This window comes from Notolabrus celidotus, chromosome 7 (assembly GCF_009762535.1).
Source record: "Notolabrus celidotus isolate fNotCel1 chromosome 7, fNotCel1.pri, whole genome shotgun sequence".
Taxonomy (NCBI): Eukaryota; Metazoa; Chordata; class Actinopteri; order Labriformes; family Labridae; genus Notolabrus; species Notolabrus celidotus.
The window spans coordinates 4,393,931-4,413,914 of record NC_048278.1 but is presented as its reverse complement, the minus strand read 5'-3'; the positions used below and the strand labels follow the sequence as shown (position 1 = coordinate 4,413,914).

General features: G+C 41.9%; 1 protein-coding gene across 2 annotated transcripts in view; it reads left to right on the top strand.

Annotated features, from left to right (window-relative positions):
* The window catches only part of wdr17 (WD repeat domain 17), a 37,021-nt gene that overhangs the window by 2,333 nt on the left and 14,704 nt on the right, over positions 1-19,984 (top strand). For both annotated transcript variants that reach the window (XM_034688842.1, XM_034688841.1), the window contains exons 2-17: positions 5,539-5,667; positions 7,137-7,320; positions 7,401-7,631; positions 8,743-8,853; positions 8,937-9,077; positions 11,741-11,863; positions 12,849-13,036; positions 13,134-13,302; positions 13,747-13,838; positions 14,072-14,154; positions 14,243-14,329; positions 15,602-15,766; positions 15,984-16,099; positions 18,675-18,761; positions 19,032-19,181; positions 19,260-19,390. In XM_034688842.1, coding sequence (XP_034544733.1) covers positions 5,545-5,667; positions 7,137-7,320; positions 7,401-7,631; positions 8,743-8,853; positions 8,937-9,077; positions 11,741-11,863; positions 12,849-13,036; positions 13,134-13,302; positions 13,747-13,838; positions 14,072-14,154; positions 14,243-14,329; positions 15,602-15,766; positions 15,984-16,099; positions 18,675-18,761; positions 19,032-19,181; positions 19,260-19,390 — 2,181 coding nt within the window. In that variant the 5' untranslated portion in view covers positions 5,539-5,544. The remainder of the gene's footprint in view (positions 1-5,538; positions 5,668-7,136; positions 7,321-7,400; positions 7,632-8,742; positions 8,854-8,936; positions 9,078-11,740; positions 11,864-12,848; positions 13,037-13,133; positions 13,303-13,746; positions 13,839-14,071; positions 14,155-14,242; positions 14,330-15,601; positions 15,767-15,983; positions 16,100-18,674; positions 18,762-19,031; positions 19,182-19,259; positions 19,391-19,984) is intronic.

Sequence of the window (19,984 nt, the reverse complement as noted above, 5' to 3'; positions counted from 1 at the left end):
GATACACACACAAATAAGTTGGGACCAAGCAAAGAAGAGATTTATAAATCAGACGTAGCCAATGTGTATGCCTGCATGTTTATGATTATAAACTGGCTCCCTGTTAAGTACCACATCTCCTATAAACTCCTCCTCCTCACTTACAAATCCCTGCATGACCTTGCCCCCAATACCTGGCTGACCTTATCCACCAAAACACTCCATCCCGGAACCTATGGTCTTCAGACCTGGGTCTCCTCTCCGTCCCCCGGACTAAGCTGCGGACTTTTGGAGACAGAGCCTTCAGTGTGGCAGCTCCTACTCTGTGGAACTCTCTCCCTCCCGACATCCACAGAGCCCCAACTCTGGACAGTTTTAAAAAAGCAGTCAAAACGCACCTTTTCCTCAAGGCCTTTCCCCATTAGATAGTGTCTCATCTGGTCCCCACCTAACCCCCAGACCCCCTACCTGATCCTGTGAAGTGACCTTGGGTTTCTTGAAAGGCGCTATATAAATCCCAGTTATTATTATTATTATTATTATTATTATTATTATTATTATGAAAGTTAAGATATTAAAAGGACAGGAGCAACCATCCACAGGGATCTAAAACTATCAGGGAGAGACTGGGTTTGTAAAGTTAATGGGACATAAAGATTTAGAGTAAATAAAAGCAGATAAAGAGAGAGAGATGCGTCAGGACCCCTGGTAGTCTAAGCCAGTGGTTTCTAAGCCAGTGGTTCCCAAAGTGGGGGAACCAAAGCAAAATGTCCTTCGAAAACATAAATGAAAACATGCAAATAAAGAATGTTTTATCAGTTTTCCACTTTCTCTTGTTTTATCAGTTTTCCACTTTCCTTTGCTGCCACACGACCTCTGAGGTCGTGTGACGCCAGATAACAGCCCAGGAAACAGCAACATTAGCACACAGGTAGTCTAATTGTTTATGGAACAGCTACTTTAAATATCTTAGGTCTTTTATTCTGGTTCTATTTTGTCCTGTTTTGGATTTGCCATTTGGTGTAATCCCATACTTAACCACTTTGAGGAAATGTGGGGGTTGTCGGTCTCTGGTGCCACTTTATTGGGAACTGAAAAGTTTGGGAACGCCTGGTCTAAGCTTATATCAATCAATCATCAATCAATCAATCTTTATTTGTATAGCACCAAATCACAACAAACATTATCTCAAGACGCTTTTACAAACAGAGCAGGTCTAGACCACTCTATGTCAAATTATGAACAGAGACCCAACACCAAGACAGGATAAGACTCAGTCTGACCCCACCTTAATCCACCATGAGCATTGCACCTCGAAGTATTTATCTAGTTACAGTGGCGAGGACAAACTTCCTTTAACAGGCAGAAACCTCGAGCAGAACCAGACTCATGTTAGACACACATCTGCTGAGACCGAATCAGTGATCCTTGTAGCTGGTCCAAGCCTGATCCAGCTATAATTATAAGCTTTATCAAAAAGGAAAGTTTGAAGCCTACTCTTAAAAGTAGAGAGGGTGTCTGCCTCCCAGACCCTGACTGGTAGATGATTCCAAAGGAGAGGGGCTGGATAGCTGAACGTGCTACCTCCCATACTACTTTTAGAGACACGCAGCATTCAGGAAGGATTGAAAGAAATATCTAAAACAAGGTATTTGTATTAATGAATCAAGTGAATAGTAGTGACAGAGAATGTGTGTCCAGACATCTCGTCAGTTATTTATTATCGTTCTAAGCTTAGCCTGCTATGATATAAGCTTTCCAGAAAGGGTTAACAAACACATTTATGTCTTTATCTTTGGAAACAAAGCTTGTTTTTTGTCATGATGGGATCATTTTCTTATAACAGGCCCTTCTGCTGTTGCTCACACTCATGATGATTATAAATATACCTGTATTCTTGTTTTCTTATCATCACAGGAAACAGAGTAAACAACATGTCTAGTACTCGCTCAGGGCTTCTGTGTTTTGATTTGAAGGTTCTTTATTTTTAAAGATGCTTCGTCCGTCATCTCTCAAAGTGTCCTCCTGGGTTTAGTGTGAGCCAGTCGTCTTCATTCTCTCTCTTCAGAGATGAGCCTCCTCTCTCACGCTGCCATCCAATCATCATATCCTGTTATTTTATACATTATTTCACTAATATTGATCAGACTTGTTCACATTTATTCCCTTCATGGCTGTGCTGTTTCCTGTGCAGCTTGGTGTCAATAGATCTGTTATCCAATTGCCACTGTAACTAGCTAAATACTGCGATGTGCTCATGATGGATTAAGGTGGGGTCTTATCCTGTCTTGAAGTTCGGTCTCTGTTCATAATCTGACATAGAGTGGTCTAGACCTCCTATGTTTGTAAAAGCGTCCTGAGATAATGTTTGTTGTGATGTGGCGCTATAGAAATATAGATAGATTGATTGATAGATTGATTGATTGATTGATTGATTGATTGATTGATTGATTGATTGATCCAATTAGAATTCACCCTTCATTGTCTCAAGGTAGAAAAGTCTGCCCCGATTCCTTCAGGACTTTGGAGTAACCTCTTTGCAGTCTGAGTAAAGAGGATGTTTCAGAGTCTATCCAGGTGCTTTAGATGAACGTGATCTGTTTCATGCTATCTAAATGAAGATGAGGTTATTGTGTGATAGTTAAGGACAGCACTGAGGCCCAGGTGTGACTGCACAGCCCATCACTGAGTCTTGATTGGTCTCCTGGGACTATGTTTAGTTTTAATGGACTGTCTCAGTCTCAGCGGCCATGTTGACATGAGGAGGCTTAATTATGAATAACATTAAGTCTATATCAGGTAGGGTTGCAAAGGGGTGGAATATTTCTGCTAAATTTCCATGGGAAGTTAAGCGGGGGAATTTGGGAAATATTAAAAATTGCAAACTTTCCATGGAATTTAAAGGGAGTATACTGGGAATTGTGGGAATTTAATGGAAAGGTATCATATCCAAGCATATCCATCCAAAATAATACAATTACAACAGATGTATTTGTAAATAGAACTTTATCAAGTGTTAAATATTTTTTTGATCAATCAATTCTTTCATTGAAGAACAAAAACATGAATGTTGAGTTAAATATTCTGTCATAATAAATACAAATAATGAGAAACTGGTAATAATCCCTGATTAAAGCAGCTTCCTGTTTAAAGAAAGCAGTGCTTCTTTAAATATAAATTATTAAAATATTATGTAATATAAGTCACTAAATCTAATTTTAAGATATTAGAGGCTAAAAATAAAGATTTATAATGAGTACAGATATCTGCCAACTCAGCAGCAAAGTGTACTTGTTAAGATTTAGTGATTAAAGGGACAGTTCCTGGTCCCTGCATGATTTGATGTACCTCTCTTAACACTTATTTCCTGTCTCTCCTCAGCTGTCCTTTCAAAATAAAAGCTAAAAAAGAATCTTTGAAAACAAAGATAAATTAAAGCTGCTGTTGGTAGTCGTGATATAAACATCAGTTCGGAAAGAGATTTCGAATGTCATCACTACCCTTCCCACCAGATTTCCTCTCACCACCTGTAACCCCGCCCACAAAAGATCGCTGTATGCGTTCTATGTGGAAGTAGTGGCTTCCCAGCCAATCAGGGCGACATAGTGGGGCCGCCACTTGACCAATCAGGACAAAGGGTCAAGGACTTACCGATAAGTACCGATGGGCATTATGACCTTTTCTCCAAACCCAGCAAAAAAAAAAAGTAACGTTTTTGACACCATTCCTACCAACAGCAGCTTTAACACTCACTTCCTGTCTCTCCTCAGCTGTCCTTTCAAAATAAAAGCTAAAAAAGAATCTTTAAAAACAAAGAAAAAGTAAAGTAAGAATTTAACTGTACATAAAAAAAGCATCAACATATTCAGTTCATGTTATTTGTATCTGTTTCCTTTGTTTACATCTTCGCAGGTTGTTTCGTGCCGCAGCTCTTAAGCCTGTGATCAGGCTCTGTGTTTAGAAGCTCCTTAAACAGGAACAGTGGATGTTACCTGTGATACAGGTTTTAGCACTCCTGTGTAAGACGTCTTTTTGGCAGCGTGCAGAGCCGCTCTCACCTGATACCTGTGAGGTGTTAAGACCTTAATGAGTCATAACAGTGAGATGTGTGTTTATGAAGGTAATTGTCACCTGCATGTCGTTGCTCTTTGGCATCATTACCTGTTAAAAAGCAAAGGGTCAGAGAGAAACTGACATGCTAATGAGATAATTAGCATCTTAGAGGACGAGGTGAGAGTCCAACCTTTGATCAAAAATATCTCTGCTCCCTATTCCTCCTTGTTCAGCTCTCCATCCATCTCTTCTCTTTGATCGACCCGCTGTTTTCTCATAACATGACTCCTTACAGAGCCTAAAAACATCTATTAACACATGTACAATAATATATCTTTAAATGTCCAAACACTCCGTTAGATCGCAGACATTTAAAGACATATTGAATCATAATGAAGTCATAAAGGTCTTTAGATTTTTACATTTTTCTGCCTTTAATCTCTTTATTTAATCTATTTAATGTTGTCACTTTGATTTTCTCTGTAAAGGATCATTTCTTGTTTTGTTTTTTGTTGTCGGCTCAGCGTTTTTGTTGAGAAATCTCTTTTTGCTTTTTGGTAATCTCTGCCGGGGGAAAGGTGAATACAGGCGGCTGTTAATCACCTCACCTGACACCTGAGCCCACCTGGAGGCGTTTACAGACATCATAAAGCTCAGTCTTTCTCCTGACAGTCAAACAGAGGCGTCATTTTAATATCAGTTTGTTTACAGACTCCTCAGATGAGCTCATGTCAAATACTTGAAGTGAATCATTCATAACGATGATAATAACGGAGTATTTTAAAACAAACGCAGTGAGACTTGTCTCCTCCGGGTGCTCTGAGGTCTGTCGGTGTCGCTGCTTTAATAAGCCACCATTCAGACGCGCTGCAGGTTGGGTCAGTTCATCACGGTGTCTGAATTCACTCAGTCGATAAGCAGCGGTCGTAACCAATCACAGCAGAGATTACTCCAATCCTCTCTACACCCCTCTGTCTCTTTAATCATCTTATCCTCTACAACCTGCAGCTCTGAGCGCTTCCTCAGTGAGCTGGCGGTCTGACTCTGGTAGTAACACATTCAGGAGCTCTAATCCTGCAGAAACATGGAGGACAGTGATCGAAGCCTGAGCAGAGTGACACACAGACCGACCCGCCATAGCGATGGAAACTCAGCAGGGTCTGTCCTGTGTTCACTCTGGATGCACTCTGTTTTATTTTGAACATTCTGCACATCAGAACTAGAATAAACAAACAAACAAATAAACAAACAAACAAAAAACAAAAAAAACAAACAAACATCTGTGATCTTGTTTGCTTTCAGGGTTTGAAAGACGTCTCTAATATTTCCTCCTGAATCTTGATGAGGGGCTTCGGTTGAATCTGTCTCTGAGTTCAAATTTAGAATCTTCACTGAAACCTGTGTGAAGATGAACCTCTGGATATCAGATACCTGAATATATCTCACCTCTGCACATGTGTGTGTGTGTGTGTGTTCACGTGTGTGTGTTCATGTGTGTCTCTGTAGGTTAGGATGGCCAAAGTGAAGCAGGTGGGCTTACTGGCAGCGGGCTGTCAGCCTTGGAACAAAGACGTCTGTGCTGCCAGCGGAGACCGCTTCGCCTACTGTGCTACTTTGGCAATATACATCTACCAGGTGAGCTGTGTGTGTGTGTGTGTGTGTGTGTGTGTGTGTGTGTGTGTGTGTGTGTGTGTGTGTGTGTGTCTGTCTGTGTATGTGTGTGTGTCTCTCTCTCTCTGTGTGTGTGTGTGTCCAGGTGAGGAGTGGGTGGTGTGGTTAAGCACAGGAGTGCACAGTCATTGCTGACTCAGTCTCCCATAATGCACCACAGAAGGCCACAGGAAGTCAGTCCTGCCTGTGGTTATTAATCTCCCTCTGAGTGTCCCACTGTATTTGATTCTGAACTCATCTCACAGTTAAAGCTGCAAACTCCTCCGTGGAAGTTATCTCCCGCCTCCAAGTCCAAAACAGCGTTAACCAACCAGCCGGCCGAGTAAAAGAGGGATCAGCAAGTTTTGTGTTTTACTAAAAATATAACTTTTCATGTCATGTCTTTGAGAGGAGAGGAGAAATGTGATGTGTTCAAATGCTCACGTTAAACTGTGAAGCCGTCTCTTATTGGTGCCCATAGTTTGAGCGAATCACACAACTCGCATCAACAAATTTGTGTCAATTGCGGCGCCGACCAGAACTCTAGTCTTGATTTGAGGCATAGACTGTATCAAATATGGACGTACAGTAGTATCAGTGACCTCATCCATCTGTTTCTGAAGCGCTGTTTTGAGGCCAATCGTCAGCTGCAGCCATATTGCTGCTGACGAGCGATTGTGACGTAAAGAGGCGGGCTTTGAGCCTCCTCGCCAACAGTTACAGTGTTCCCGCCTGTCAATCAAGTCAGCTGTGCCTCTCATTGGAAGACTCATAATCTCAATATCTTTGAAATTGCCGCTTTTGAAAAAAATTCACCCCCGTACAGTGTGTGTTGATCGAGAAATGAGCTATCCAGACTACACTCATTTTTTGTACCAGGCTGTAAACATGTTTATTTCTGCTGTAAAGATCGTCTCTTTGAATTGGTGTGTATGTGGTTTCTAGTACTTCCAGAGCCAGCCTCAAGAGGACACTCGATGAACTAAAGTTATTAGCACTTCCACATTGGACTCAAATATTTAGACCGGAGGTTGCTGCTTGATTTGATGTCTTTATTTCGACCACGAAAAAAAAAAAATCAATAGATAAATAAAAAATATTTAGAAATATGAATAGATTAAGTAATAGTGATACGCATTTCCTTAGGTGTAATTCACTTGAGCTAATGAATGAAATCTCGTTTGTTGTGAGCACCACATCAGGACTGTCCCTGGTTGTTAAACACTTTGTTGTTGGACACTTTGAAGGACAGTCTAACCTGTCAGTGGCTAAAGCTTAAGCTTTTAGTTTCCTTCAAACAGAACAGCTACGAGCCTTTAGAGGCTGCAGCCCATCACTTTTTTACAAGCTAACAGTAAGTTATTTTTGTCTAAATATTTTTATAAGTTCTTTAATGATTTATTTTATGTGACTTTACATAAAACCCCCCTCTCTCTCTCGGCCTCTTGTTGTAGCTGGATCAGCAGTACAATGAATTCAAGCTAAGGTCCATCATGTCCGAGCACAAGAAGACCATCACATCCATCAGCTGGTGTCCCGACAACCTGGACCTGTTCGCATCGGCATCTGCTGATAACCTGCTGATCGTGTGGAACGTAGCGGAGCAGAAAGCTGTGGCTCGACTCGACAACACTAAAGGTGTGTGATCTACACCTGGAGGTTCAAGTAATATCACGGCTCTGTCGTCCTCTAACAAGGTCTCATTGCTTCCCATCCAGGCATCCCTGCGTCAGTCAGCTGGTGCTTGAGCTCGGCAGATGGAGTGGCTTTTGTCTCCCAGCGTGGGCCGCTCTATGTCTGGGTGTATGGAGGACCTGACCCCGGGGTCACCATGCACAAAGAAGCCCACTCCTTCCTGTCTGATATCTGCCTCTTCAGATGGCACCCCACCAAGAAAGGGAAACTGGTGTTTGGACACACGGATGGAAGTCTGTCCATTTTCCAGCCGGGTATGTTTATGTCCTTATTGTTTTTATAGTTTTTAAATGTGCACATTAAGAGGAAGAACATTATGATCACATGAAGACGTGAAGGAGGAGTGCCTGAGAGACCATCAAGGGGGTGTACAGAAGTCTATGCAACTCATGTCTCACTCAGCGGTAAGAAAACACCAAAAAATTCTCATAGTGAAAGTTAAAAACACAAACAAACAGGAAATGTACGCTTTGCAGGAGGCGGGCAGAACGACAGGACGGGATTTGATTGGTTTCATAATTTGGCTCCTGATGGCAGGGATTGGTTGGTGTTTTGCCAGGTTTACTCCGGCTGTAGATAGCAGCTTTTTTTACCTCTTTTTTAAGAACACTTTTTGTTATACTGGTTGCCATCGAGACATAAATATAATTTTAACCAGTATAACAAAAAGTGTATCTAAATCTGACTAACAACCCCAGCTTTAAGACATTTACAACAAGACAGATGAACACAGTGCTTGGCAGCAAGGCATCCTTAAAAGTCACAAACATTGAGTCATGTTCATGAGATGCATTTAGGGCTGTTGCAACACACCTATATTGACGTTATACATGAAATATAAATATTGTGTTAAAAATAAGCAGGAGGTAATTTTTTAACTAACTGGTTCATAACAGGAAGGTTGCCTCCATAAAACAGCAGGAAAAGGAAGAACACTTTAGCCTTAGCCTGCATCACTGAATGTGGCTTGTGCCGCTGCATAAATCATGTCAGAGACAACAGATAAAGCAAAATACAAAAAGTTTTCTCACCTGTTTGAGAGTTTTTAGGATTTGGTTAAAAAAGAAGACGGTGAGTTTCTGTATCTTGGGAAGTTTTTGTCACGGGTTGGTGACACATACACTTTGAACATCATTAGAAATAGATGATCAATAAATCTGGCACTCCTTTTTACTTTCACACCAGTCTGGACTCTTTACGTTTTCATTGACCTGTAGGTTTTATGTTGGTAGTAGTGTTTTGTTGTGTTGTTTTTAAGGCTTTATGTTTACTGTAAGCACTTTGTTTTGTTTAAATCTGCTTCCTAAACTAGTTTAGATACGTCATTGTCATCAGACGTTTATTAACCTGTCTTCTCTTGTTTAGGGAGTAAAAGCCAAAAGCACGTGTTGCGTCCGGAGTCCTTGGAGGGGACGGATGAAGAGGACCCCGTCAGCGCATTGGAATGGGACCTTTTGTCGACAGACTATTTGCTGGGTTTGTCAGCATATTTAACTTGTTGTTTTTTATATATTTGATGTTGGTGAACAGAATAGTGACCTGCTCTCTCTCCGCCACAGTGTCCAACCTCCATAACGGCATCAGGCTGGTGGACAGTGAAGCCTTGGCTTGCATCACGTCCTTCTGTTTCCCCTCAGCTGCTGCCTCGGTTCAGTGCCTGGCCTGGGTCCCGTCTGCACCCGGCATGTTCATCACTGGAGGTAAGGAGTGTGGTAGTATGTGTTTGTTTGGGATGTGTCTATGACCTGGATTGCCCTCGGCCTTGTTCGTTTCACTGTTTCTACAGGTTAGATGTGCCTTTCAGCCGCCTACATACCAAGCAGCTGGTATGTGGGACATGTTATTTTCACAGGGCCATCTGTCTTCGTATAGATGCTCTCTGACTGGAATATTAATCAGCATGTTTGGCTTCTTAAATCCAGAATCACCCTGTTATTATCAAAGGGCTCTGAGACAAACCACTTTGTAATAGAGGACCAGTTTATTGACTTAATGAAACACTTTCCTGAAGGAGACTTTTATAACCTACTGGTTGATATATAATCTGTTTTCACTTTCTTTATAACATGTTAGTGTCTTCACAAGCAGAACCAGACTTTGGAACGACAAGTGTCAGGTTTCTGTTTGTAGTTTGAGCAGTTTTGACCAATCACGTCTCAGCAGGCTTTGTGTCTGTGGTCTGTATGGAGAGCAAAAGCAGGAGGAATGCAATCTGGCTCCCGTAATCTGAGGACAATACCAGCATGCAAGTGCAGTGAACAGAATTTTAACCAGAGGCACACATCTGCTTGATGCTGTATCTCAATCTCTCATGAATTTTGTGGACATATCTGGAGGGGGCAAATTTATTCACTTTTGACTCGTTCAACCTGCAACTGATCCGAAATTCAGCAATCAGGACGAGGGACCAAATCAGTCCTTTTCTTGTGTCTGTTTCCCAGCAGTCATATCGCTTAATGGTTCGCTTTGTCACACTGGACAAAACGCACCTTTTTCATAAAGGGTTAAACATAGCATGTTTCAGGGGGCAGTCAGGATTCATTAAGACCTGATCCGTCACAGATCATAAAAAAAGATCCTCAAACAGCTACGTGGTGAAAAATACAAAGAATTGTGATTTAAGCGTTTAACTTTCTTCTAAGCTTTCTCTGCAGGATTTTACAGTGGGGCAAAAAAGTATTTAGTCAGCCACTGATTTTGCAGGTTCTCCCACTTAGAAAGATGAGAGAGGTCTGGCATTTTCATCAGAGGTACACTTCAACTATGAGAGACAAAATGAGAAAAAAAAATCCAGGAAATCACATTGTAGGATTTTTCAAGAATTTGTAAATTATGCTGGAAAATAAGTATTTGGTCAGTAACAAAAGTTCAACTCAATGCTTTGTAACATAACCTTTGTTGGCAATGACAGAGGTCAAACGTTTCCTGTAAGTCTTCACCAGGTTTGCTCACACTCCACAAATTTTCTATGTGGTTGAGGTCTGGAGACTGGCTAGGCCACTCCAGGACCTTGAAATGCTTTTTATGGAGCCACTCTTTGGTTGCCCGAGCGGTGTGTTTGGGATCATTGTCACGCTGGAAGACCCAGCCACGTTCCATCTTCAATGCTCTCACTGATGGAAGGAGGTTTTGGCTTAAAATCTCACGATACATGGCCCTGCTCATTCTTCCCTTAACACGGATCAGTCGTCCTGTCCCCTTTGCAGAAAAACAGCCCCAAAGCATGAGGTTTCCACCCCCATGCTTCACAGTAGGTATGGTGTTCTTGGGATGCAACTCAGCATTCTTCTTCCTCCAAACACGACGAGTTGAGTTTTTACCAAAAAGTTCTATTTTGGTTTCATCTGACCACATGATATTCTCCCAATCCTCTTCTGGATCATCCATATGCTCTCTGGCAGACTTCAGACGGGCCTGGTTATGTACTGGCTTTAGCAGGGGGACAATCCTGGCGCTGCAGGATTTGAGTCCCTCTCGGCGTAGTGTGGTACTGATGGTAGCCTTTGTTACTTTGGTCCCAGCTCTCTGCAGGTCATTCATCAGGTCCCTCCATGTAGTTCTGGGATTTTTGCTCACCGCTCTCATGATCATTTTGACCCCACGGGATGAGATCTTGCATGGGGGCCCAGATCGAGGGAGATTATCAATGGTCTTGTATGTCTTCCATTTTCTTACAATTGCTCCCACAGTTGATTTATTCACACCAACCTGCTTGCCTATTGTAGATTCACTCTTCCCAGCCTGGTGCAGGTCCACAATTTTCTTCCTGGTGTCCTTGGACAGGTCTTTGGTCTTGGCCATGGTTGAGTTTGGAGTCTGACTGTTTGAGGCTGTGGACAGGTGTCTTTTATACAGATAACCAGTTCAAACAGGTGTCATTAATACAGGTAACGAGTGGAGGACAGAAGAGCTTCTTCAAGAAGAAGTTACAGGTCTGTGAGAGACAGAAATCGTGCTTGTTTATGGGTGACCAAATACTTATTTTCCACCATAATTTATAAATAAATTCTTTAAAAATCCTACAATGTGATCCCTGGATTTTTTTTCTCATTTTGTCTCTCATAGTTGAAGTGTACCTCTGATGAAAATGACAGACCTCTCTCATCTTTCTAAGTGGGAGAACTTGCTAAATCAGTGGCTGACTAAATACTTTTTTGCCCCACTGTATCTGAAATCTCTGAGAGGTCAGTGATCTCTGTGAAGGAACAGCATGTTACTGATTTATCAGAGATGCTAACAAACACAGTTTATTCATGGCCTAATCTGTTGCCAATCCAAGAAAGATTATAAGATCCTGTTGTAAAATACAGACCTGTAAACTTTCCTCCAAACATCATCAAAGATATGTCTGTGTGTCCGTCAGACTCACAGGTGGGCGTGTTGAGGGTCTGGAACGTGTCTCGCTCGACTCCTCTGGACAGCTTCAAACTGAAAAAGACCGGATTTCATGCTTTACACGTCCTCAGCTCTCCTCTCGCCAAGAAAGGTAAATTATTTCAGGTGTGTGTGTGTGTGTGTGTGTGTGTGTGTGTGTGGTGTGTGTGTGTGTCTGTGTGTGTGTGTGTGTGTGTGTGTGTGTGCGTGTGTTGCGTGTGTGTGGTGTGTGTGTGTGTCTGTGTGTGTGTGTGTGTGTGTGTGTGTGTGTGTGTGTGTGTGAGTGAACCATAACAGCGCAGCAGAAGAGATAAAAAGAAGTATAACACGGATGAATGGGGTATGATTTGTTTGCAAGGATAGAATATCTTATAATAACTTGGAACAAACGCCCAAACACTGATACAGTTCTGATGTTTTGGTGGTTGAAGGTCAAAGGTCACAGCTCATGCCCTCGTTTTTAAACACTGATATGTGGCAGGAGTCCATGTAACAGCACAGTGACATAAATGTAAAATCCATACACACAATGGAAGATTCAGATCGGTGAGATGGGAAATGAACGTTAATACCTTTATCAGACAGCAGAGGGCGCATGTGTGTCACGTATCTGCTGATAACAGACGTTATGACAGCGTAAGAGCTCTTCAGGTGATGCTTATAAATCTAACATTTCTTACTGTCTTATGACTTTTATTTACTCCCCAAAGTTTACTATCTAGCAGAAGAGCTTTTTACTTCCTTTCAAAATAAAAGCCTGTTTGTTATTAAAACAGGGAATAAAGTAACTGTACTGAAAGGCTGGTCGCTCTTCATATTGTATTGTGACCTCTCAGGTTTAATACATCCTACATAATGACTTCTTCAGGCTTTCACTTTACGAATACATCCCCCGTCTTTGCTGCTGTCACTCAAACTGTGAGGCCCTGTGACTGTGGGGCATAAACTCTGAGGGTCACCCTAGTTTTCTAGATTCAAAGTGTCTGTTTATAAAGTGACCACAAACCTCGGTGTGTTTACCTCAGCAGTCCCTAAACTAAGACTCAGATCAGAACAGTGAACACATGCAGGGACGATCTCTTTCTTTCTCTCCTCAGCTCAGAGCTCCTGTTCTCCTGGTAAAAGTCAGCACACCAGTTCCACCAGTGAAGCTGTTCCTCCCCCAACCCTGTCACAGAACCGGTCCTTCTCTCTGCCCCCGGGCCACGCTGTGTGCTGTTTCATGGATGGAGGGGTGGGCCTGTATGACATGGGGGCCAAGAAGTGGGACTTCCTTCGAGACTTGGTATTCTGTCACGTTCTTTGTTAAACCAGCAGCATCAACATGTTTACCTGTTTACATGTTTATGTCAGCATTAGCTAAATCAACATGTTTTTTTAAGGGTCACGTGGAGACGATCTTTGACTGTAAGTTTAAACCTGACGACCCTAACCTCCTGGCCACGGCGAGTTTTGATGGAACCATCAAAATCTGGGACACAAACACGCTGACAGCTGTTTACACCTCCCCCGGCAACGAGGGCGTGGTCTACTCTCTGTCCTGGGCTCCTGGTAGGTTATTCCCTCCTCCTAACATTTGCATGAGAACAAGCACAAACACCCACACTCTGATGGATGGAGGTTCTAACTAGAACCATGTTGGGCTCTTCAATTAGAGAAACCCTGAAAACCAGCACCAAGTGTAAAGCACTACCACAATGGGAGGTTCTGTAGAGAACCCTTCTTTTGTGTTATTATTACACCATATAGGAGGTTCTGCAATGAAAGCTATTTTGGACCTGAAAGGGGGTTCTACCAAGAACCTTTTTATACCAATGTTCTGAAGAGAGCTTGTTAATGTTCATGTACAAGAACACTCTAAGGGATAAGGATGCTGTCTAGAACCATATTGGGCTCTTCAGTTTGCAAAAAAAACTCTCTCTTCAATGTGTCTTGTGATAAAGCAGACTCTCTCTCCTTGTGTGTGTGTGTGTTTGTGTGTGTGTGTATGTGCAGGAGATCTGAACTGTATTGCCGGGGCAACTTCTCGTAACGGAGCGTTTATCTGGGACGTCAGGAAAGGAAAGATCATCACTCGCTTCAACGAGGTGACATTCACTGACACACAACGTCAAATCTGAGGCTGTGTGTCTCTTGTGTGTGTGTGTGTGTGTGTGTGTGTGTGTGTGTGTGTGTCACCCAGCATGATCACAGAGTGGACATCAGTGTGTGACATGGAGCCACTCATGGTGTAACTAAGCAACAGTAAACGTTTATCTGTGAGGCTAACACTAGACTGTTGATGGGTCTAAGAGCTGATGTCCTCTCTGTCTCCCCTCAGCACGGTAAGAATGGAATATTCTGTATCTCATGGAGCCACAAGGACTCAAAGAGGATCGCGACGTGTAGTGGGGATGGATTCTGGTGAGTCCTGGTCCTCCTGTGGGCCTCTATTCGAAAAGAGTTTCCTCTAAAGTCCTTCAGAGAGACTGAACGTGTTTTGAATCTGCAGTATTATCCGGACCATCGATGGGAAAATCCTCCACAAGTACAAACATCCAGCTGCTGTGTTTGGATGTGACTGGAGCCAGAACAACAAGTGAGACCACACACACACACACACACACACACACACACACACACACACACACACACACACACACACACACACACACACACACACACACACACACACACACACACACACACAAACACATACACACACCTTTGGGATGAGAATAACAATTTAGCTGACAGCTGATACTCAAATATATTTCTGATATAAATGGAACCTTGAACGCATCAGGATGAGGAGTAGAAAGATTCAGTTACAGGAAGAAGGAGGAGGACTCTGCTGCCGGCTTTAGAAGCAGATCTCCCTAAATGAAAATATATCTCGACTTTATCACCCATTACATTTTGATTCCTCCAAATATTGAACATGTGTGCACGAGTTATTACGATGTTGGAGTTGAATTAGTGAGTTATCTTATTTGTTCTTTTGCTGTTTTTCGCCAGAACAAAGTTTTGGGTGGAGTCATTTCGGCCTCAGTAACCTTCAGTCGCTGATGTAAGCGGCTCATTCTTGAGCTGGTGTTACTCTGGAACCAGTTTTTCTTGCTGAGGGACACGTCTCTCAAAATACAAAGAACTGGCTCCAGATTAGGCCCTGTCCCCTAATCTGCCCTTGAGCTGACTCTGTGAAAAGGGAAAACTGGGATTAAAAATAATTTGACAAGATCGTCCCGGCTGAGATACAGACAATGCATAATTTAAAATGACAGAAAGTCTTCAGTCAAAGCGTGTACAAGCTGATGGATCCTCCTCTGACGTCTTCAGTCTGCTTTAAAAACATTCAGAGAAACCGGCTCCTCTGACCCAAACCCTCCTACAGCAGATTCCTGCAGGAGCAGAGGACATAAAACTCTGTTTCACCATTTCAAGGCACAGAGAGCAACAATTCATCTCCTGTCTGAGTCACAGAGCAGAGACTAAAGCGTCCTGTACTGTTCAAATTCTTAAATAACACATACATAAATAAAGACGTGCAGTTATTTAGTCTACAGGTACATAATGCAGGTGTAAAGGTCCACCTCAGATCCTCCCTCCCTCTGTTTGTCCCCAAATGTACTTCTTAATATAATTTGAAAAAGTGAGTCGAATGGAATATAAATCTTGAGTTAAGTCGTCATGAGAAGAGAGATGAGCAAACATTTAAGTTCCCTCTGAAGCTTTGTGATGCTGGAGCTGACCTCCAGTGGCCGTTTCAGGAACTCCATTTTCTAAAACAGTGAAACATAAAGAGTGGTGACCTCTTTCAGTGGTAAACAGGAGGCCTGAGTTTCCACCTTCTCTTTCTTTCTCTTCACAGAGACATGATTGCGACCGGCTGTGAGGATAAAAACGTCCGCGTGTACTACCTCGCCACCAGCTCCGACCAGCCCCTGAAGGTCTTCACCGGACATTTAGCCAAAGTGTTCCACGTGCGCTGGTCTCCGCTCAGAGAGGGGATTCTGTGCTCGGGGTCAGATGACGGGTGAGAGATCACACGGACGAGACAGACGTTTAAAGATCATCAGTTTCTCTCTCTCTCTCTGCTCAGGCTGTCAAAATGTTTTAAACCAGAAGTGTTTTATACAGGCGGATACATCAGGGGATAAACACCAACTGTGTGTGTGTGTGTGTGTGTGTGTGTGTGTGTGTGTGTGTGTGTGTGTGTGTGTGTGTGTGTGTGTGTGTGTGTGTGTTTGCAGCACTGTTCGTATTTGGGACTACACACAGGACGCCTGTATCAACGTGCTAAGCGGTCACACGGCTCCTGTCAGAGGACTGATGTGGAACACAGAGGTTCCTTACCTTCTTATTTCTGGTAATGCAGCTTTTCATCCTCTCTCTCTCTCTCTCTCTCTCTCTCTCTCTCTCTCTCTCTCTCTCTCTCTCTCTCTCTCTCTCTCTCTCTCTCTCTCTCTCTCTCTCACTCTCTCTCTCTCTCTCTCTCTCTCTCTCTCTGCGCCTTGTTCACTCAGAAACTTCTTCTTCAGGTGTTTCTTAAATTTCCTCTTCAGGTTCCTAAGAGAATTCAGATTCATAGTTCTCACCTGTGTTCTTAAAGTGATGAATGCCACGTCCTCCTAAGTTTGAAGCTTGTGTTGACGTTCCTACTTAGCATAGGTATACGCCCCTGAAATGCCCATATTAGGGCATGACACTGCACGGTCACACAGAGGAAGAGGAGAGACAAATTAAATGAAACAGATTAAACTAGACTTAAAGTAAAGAGTTGAACAGTTGATCTGAAACAGAGTCAGAGCTGCTGGTATTGAAACACAAACAAGATGATTAAATAATATTTTATATCTTCAGTAGAGAATATAAACCCACATATTTGCTGTTATCACTCTTTTAAAGGAACTCAGCGTTGTGACCACAAAAGGACGCACAGCCAGCAGATGAAGTGAAATAGAAAGTTTCCAGAGACAGACTTTTCTTTTCTTTCTCTCCAATAATTGATCTGATGATCTGATTAGACGGTGACTTTAAAACTGTAAAATGATTGACGTGTGACAGATCATTAAATATCCATGTATAAAGGTGAGTTATTGGTCAAAATATGTTTTAATTTTTTCACATGATTATATAAACTGTCATCTTGTGGATACATTAGTTTAATATTTAATGTTTCATGATTCTAGGGTTCTCTTATCACATATTTATAATTTAACATGTTGTAGTTTAAAATAAACATTTTTTCTAACAAGAATAATGAACAACAATGACAAAACAAATAAAATGTACTATGACAACATCAGATAAAATAAGTAAATATGTAAATAAATACAAGAAAAAATATTACTAATAAATAAAAATAAATAAATAAATAAAAGGGGTTGGCAGGAAACAGTGAGCATTTACATACACATCTTCATTTACATTCATGTCTGCTTTTACAAATTAAGGGTAATTACCATCCGTTCTTCACAGAGTTGTGTTTCTTCCCCTAGTCTTAAAGTCACTGGAGCTGTCCCACTGTTCTTCAATCATATTGTTTCTGGAGTTTAATTTCCCCCAACATCTTCCCACAAAAATAAACATTTTATGATTGAAGTAAAATTTGATTAAATCATGTATTTATAAATGTCTTTATTATATAAAGCAGGCATGTCCAAAGTACGGCCCAAGGTCCATTTATTTATGGCCCCAAGCTTCCATCTTAAAATGTGTTATTTATAGCAAAGAAATTAATAACCTTCTGAATCATCTGTACATTTGCAGTTTATTTCAATGGCACAAACAAAACTAAAGTCAATCCAGAAAGGTCTCAAAAAGCTTCATATGGACATAAAAAATGTTCAGAACTCAGGGAAATAATTATTTTGTTCTTGAAATGTTGTCTACTGGTCAGAAAAGTCTTTAAAACAACATGAAAAACAAATGTGATGAAATCCAGATCTTGATCCTGCCATAGGAAGATAATGATACAATATATTTTCTATATTGCCCGACCCTAATGAAAAACATTTTACTCCAGAAGAAGATAAAGTTTGCTCATGTTTACATGGCTTGTGGAAAACTGAGGACTTCCTAGTTACTGTTTTATTGAGGAAAAAAAAAATTGTTATTAAATAGATATTTCATAACGTTTAGGATTCCAAAGTCTCAGCAGGAGCCACTGGCCCTGAGGTATTCTGACAACATCATATGTGGCCCTCTTTGAAAAAAGTTTGGACACCCCTGATATAAGGGAACTAAACGAAGGGAAACGTGAGCACTCAGATGTGCATCAGCGTCATAGGTCAGTGTTCTTAGATTCTGTTCTCAGCTACGAAGAAATCTCAGATGAGAAAACTTTCCCTTTCTGAAGAACGGTCAGTGAATGAGGCCCGGTGTTCTCTGAAGTTTGTCCGTGTTCACATGCTGAGAACATTGAAACATTAAAGCAGAGAGTTATAGTTGTGCTTTTAAGGAAACTTCCCTGGCAGATTTGGCTCCTAATTACAGTTTAATACAGCTCTGTAGTGACATCTAGTGGTGATTGTAAGAAAGTGCAACACGGTTTTCAAACTCCTCAGGGTTTGAGTTACACACATTCTCCTGAGATGATCTGCAACTCCTTCAACTGTTCTCTGCATTAATCAAACATCACCGCTTCATTAGAGGTGTGAGGAAACGTAGATACACTAAATTTAGATTCTAAACACATTTAACGGTGTTGATTTTATGTTCAAATGAATCATTTCAAAGCAACACAAAGGACGGAGAAAGCTTGATACTGAAATGTTGGCTGAGGTGAGCTACACAAGATGTCCCCGTCCAACAAATCTAACATCTCAAACAGAGAGTGCATTTTTTTAATTATTCATACGAGGCTGGGAGGAGACGTTGTTAGACTCTACGTGTTTTTATCTGGTTGTATTTAATCTGTATGTTGTTGTTTCATCCTGCAGGTTCTTGGGATTATACAATCAGAGTGTGGGACACAAGAGACGGCACGTGTCTGGACTCAGTCTACGACCACGGAGCTGATGTTTACGGTGAGACAGATCCACAAGCACAAGCGCTAAAGACAAATTCTGATTATCTTTAAGATGAGTTAGAATTTTACGTCTTCATGGCGACTAAAAGGTATCAGAACCATAGAGGAAGTGTAGCATGCCGTACGGTAACTGAGTAAGGACACAACATCAGCTCAGTATGAATCACCTTGTTCTTTCTGCTCTTGCTTTGTTTTAGCTAGAGACACACTCCATTATTCACTTTAAAACCTGTGTTAATCAAGCATGTGTGTGGGTTTGTGTGTGCAGGTTTAACGTGTCACCAGAGCCGTCCGTTCACCATGGCGAGCTGCAGCAGAGACAGCACGGTGCGGCTGTGGTCGTTAACGCCGCTCATCTCTCCGCTGCTGCTGAACATCCTCAGCAACCAGCCGTGGGAGAGAATCATCGGAAACACCGGTGAGAGCAGACTCCTAGTCTGCTTTGTTGTATCGTAAGATAAACCTCGTTAAACCTGCCGCTTCTCTGTCCCTGCAGACACGGCCATGGTGCCCGGCTCGCCCCCGCTGCTCTGCGGGAAGGTTTCTCGAGACATCAAGCTGGATCTGGATAAACTGAGCGTAGACATCAGAGCCAAGAAGCTGCGCTGGTTCTCTGAGTGCTTCTCGGTAACTACACTCAGGTTTCACAATCACAGCGTCACCATTAACATCATAAAGACGTGTCTCCACTCCTCCCTGCTCTGCACAACCAGACACAAAACAGCAGACTGCACAGAGCTGCAGAACTCTGTGCAGTCTGTTTGCACTTGTATATAATCAGTCAACACCTCAAAATGCCAAATTATTCTCGGTGTTGAAAAAAGATTTGAATTTCTTATCAATGACAGATCAGATGTAAGAGTTTATATATTGATTGTACATCTCTACAAACATTACCAGGAGCTACGGTTTAAAAACAGTGGAGCTTTACATTGTTATTTCCCTCAAACACTAAAACACTCCAAAACAACAGACAAAGTAAGAGTACAGTTTGAACTGTTGATCCAGTTCTTTATTTATAAAACCTGTAACCTCTGCAGCACTTTACAAAGGATTGTGACAGGTTCAAAAGAAACTAGACAATAAACTCAGATGTGCTGTGAAATAAAGCAGCATGCTAACAGGTGCATTAAATGTTTGATCGAAGAATCAATGAGTAATTTATTCCGGCTGAATGTGGTTTGTTGTCCTGAACATGTCAGTGTGCACTTTCTCCCTCCA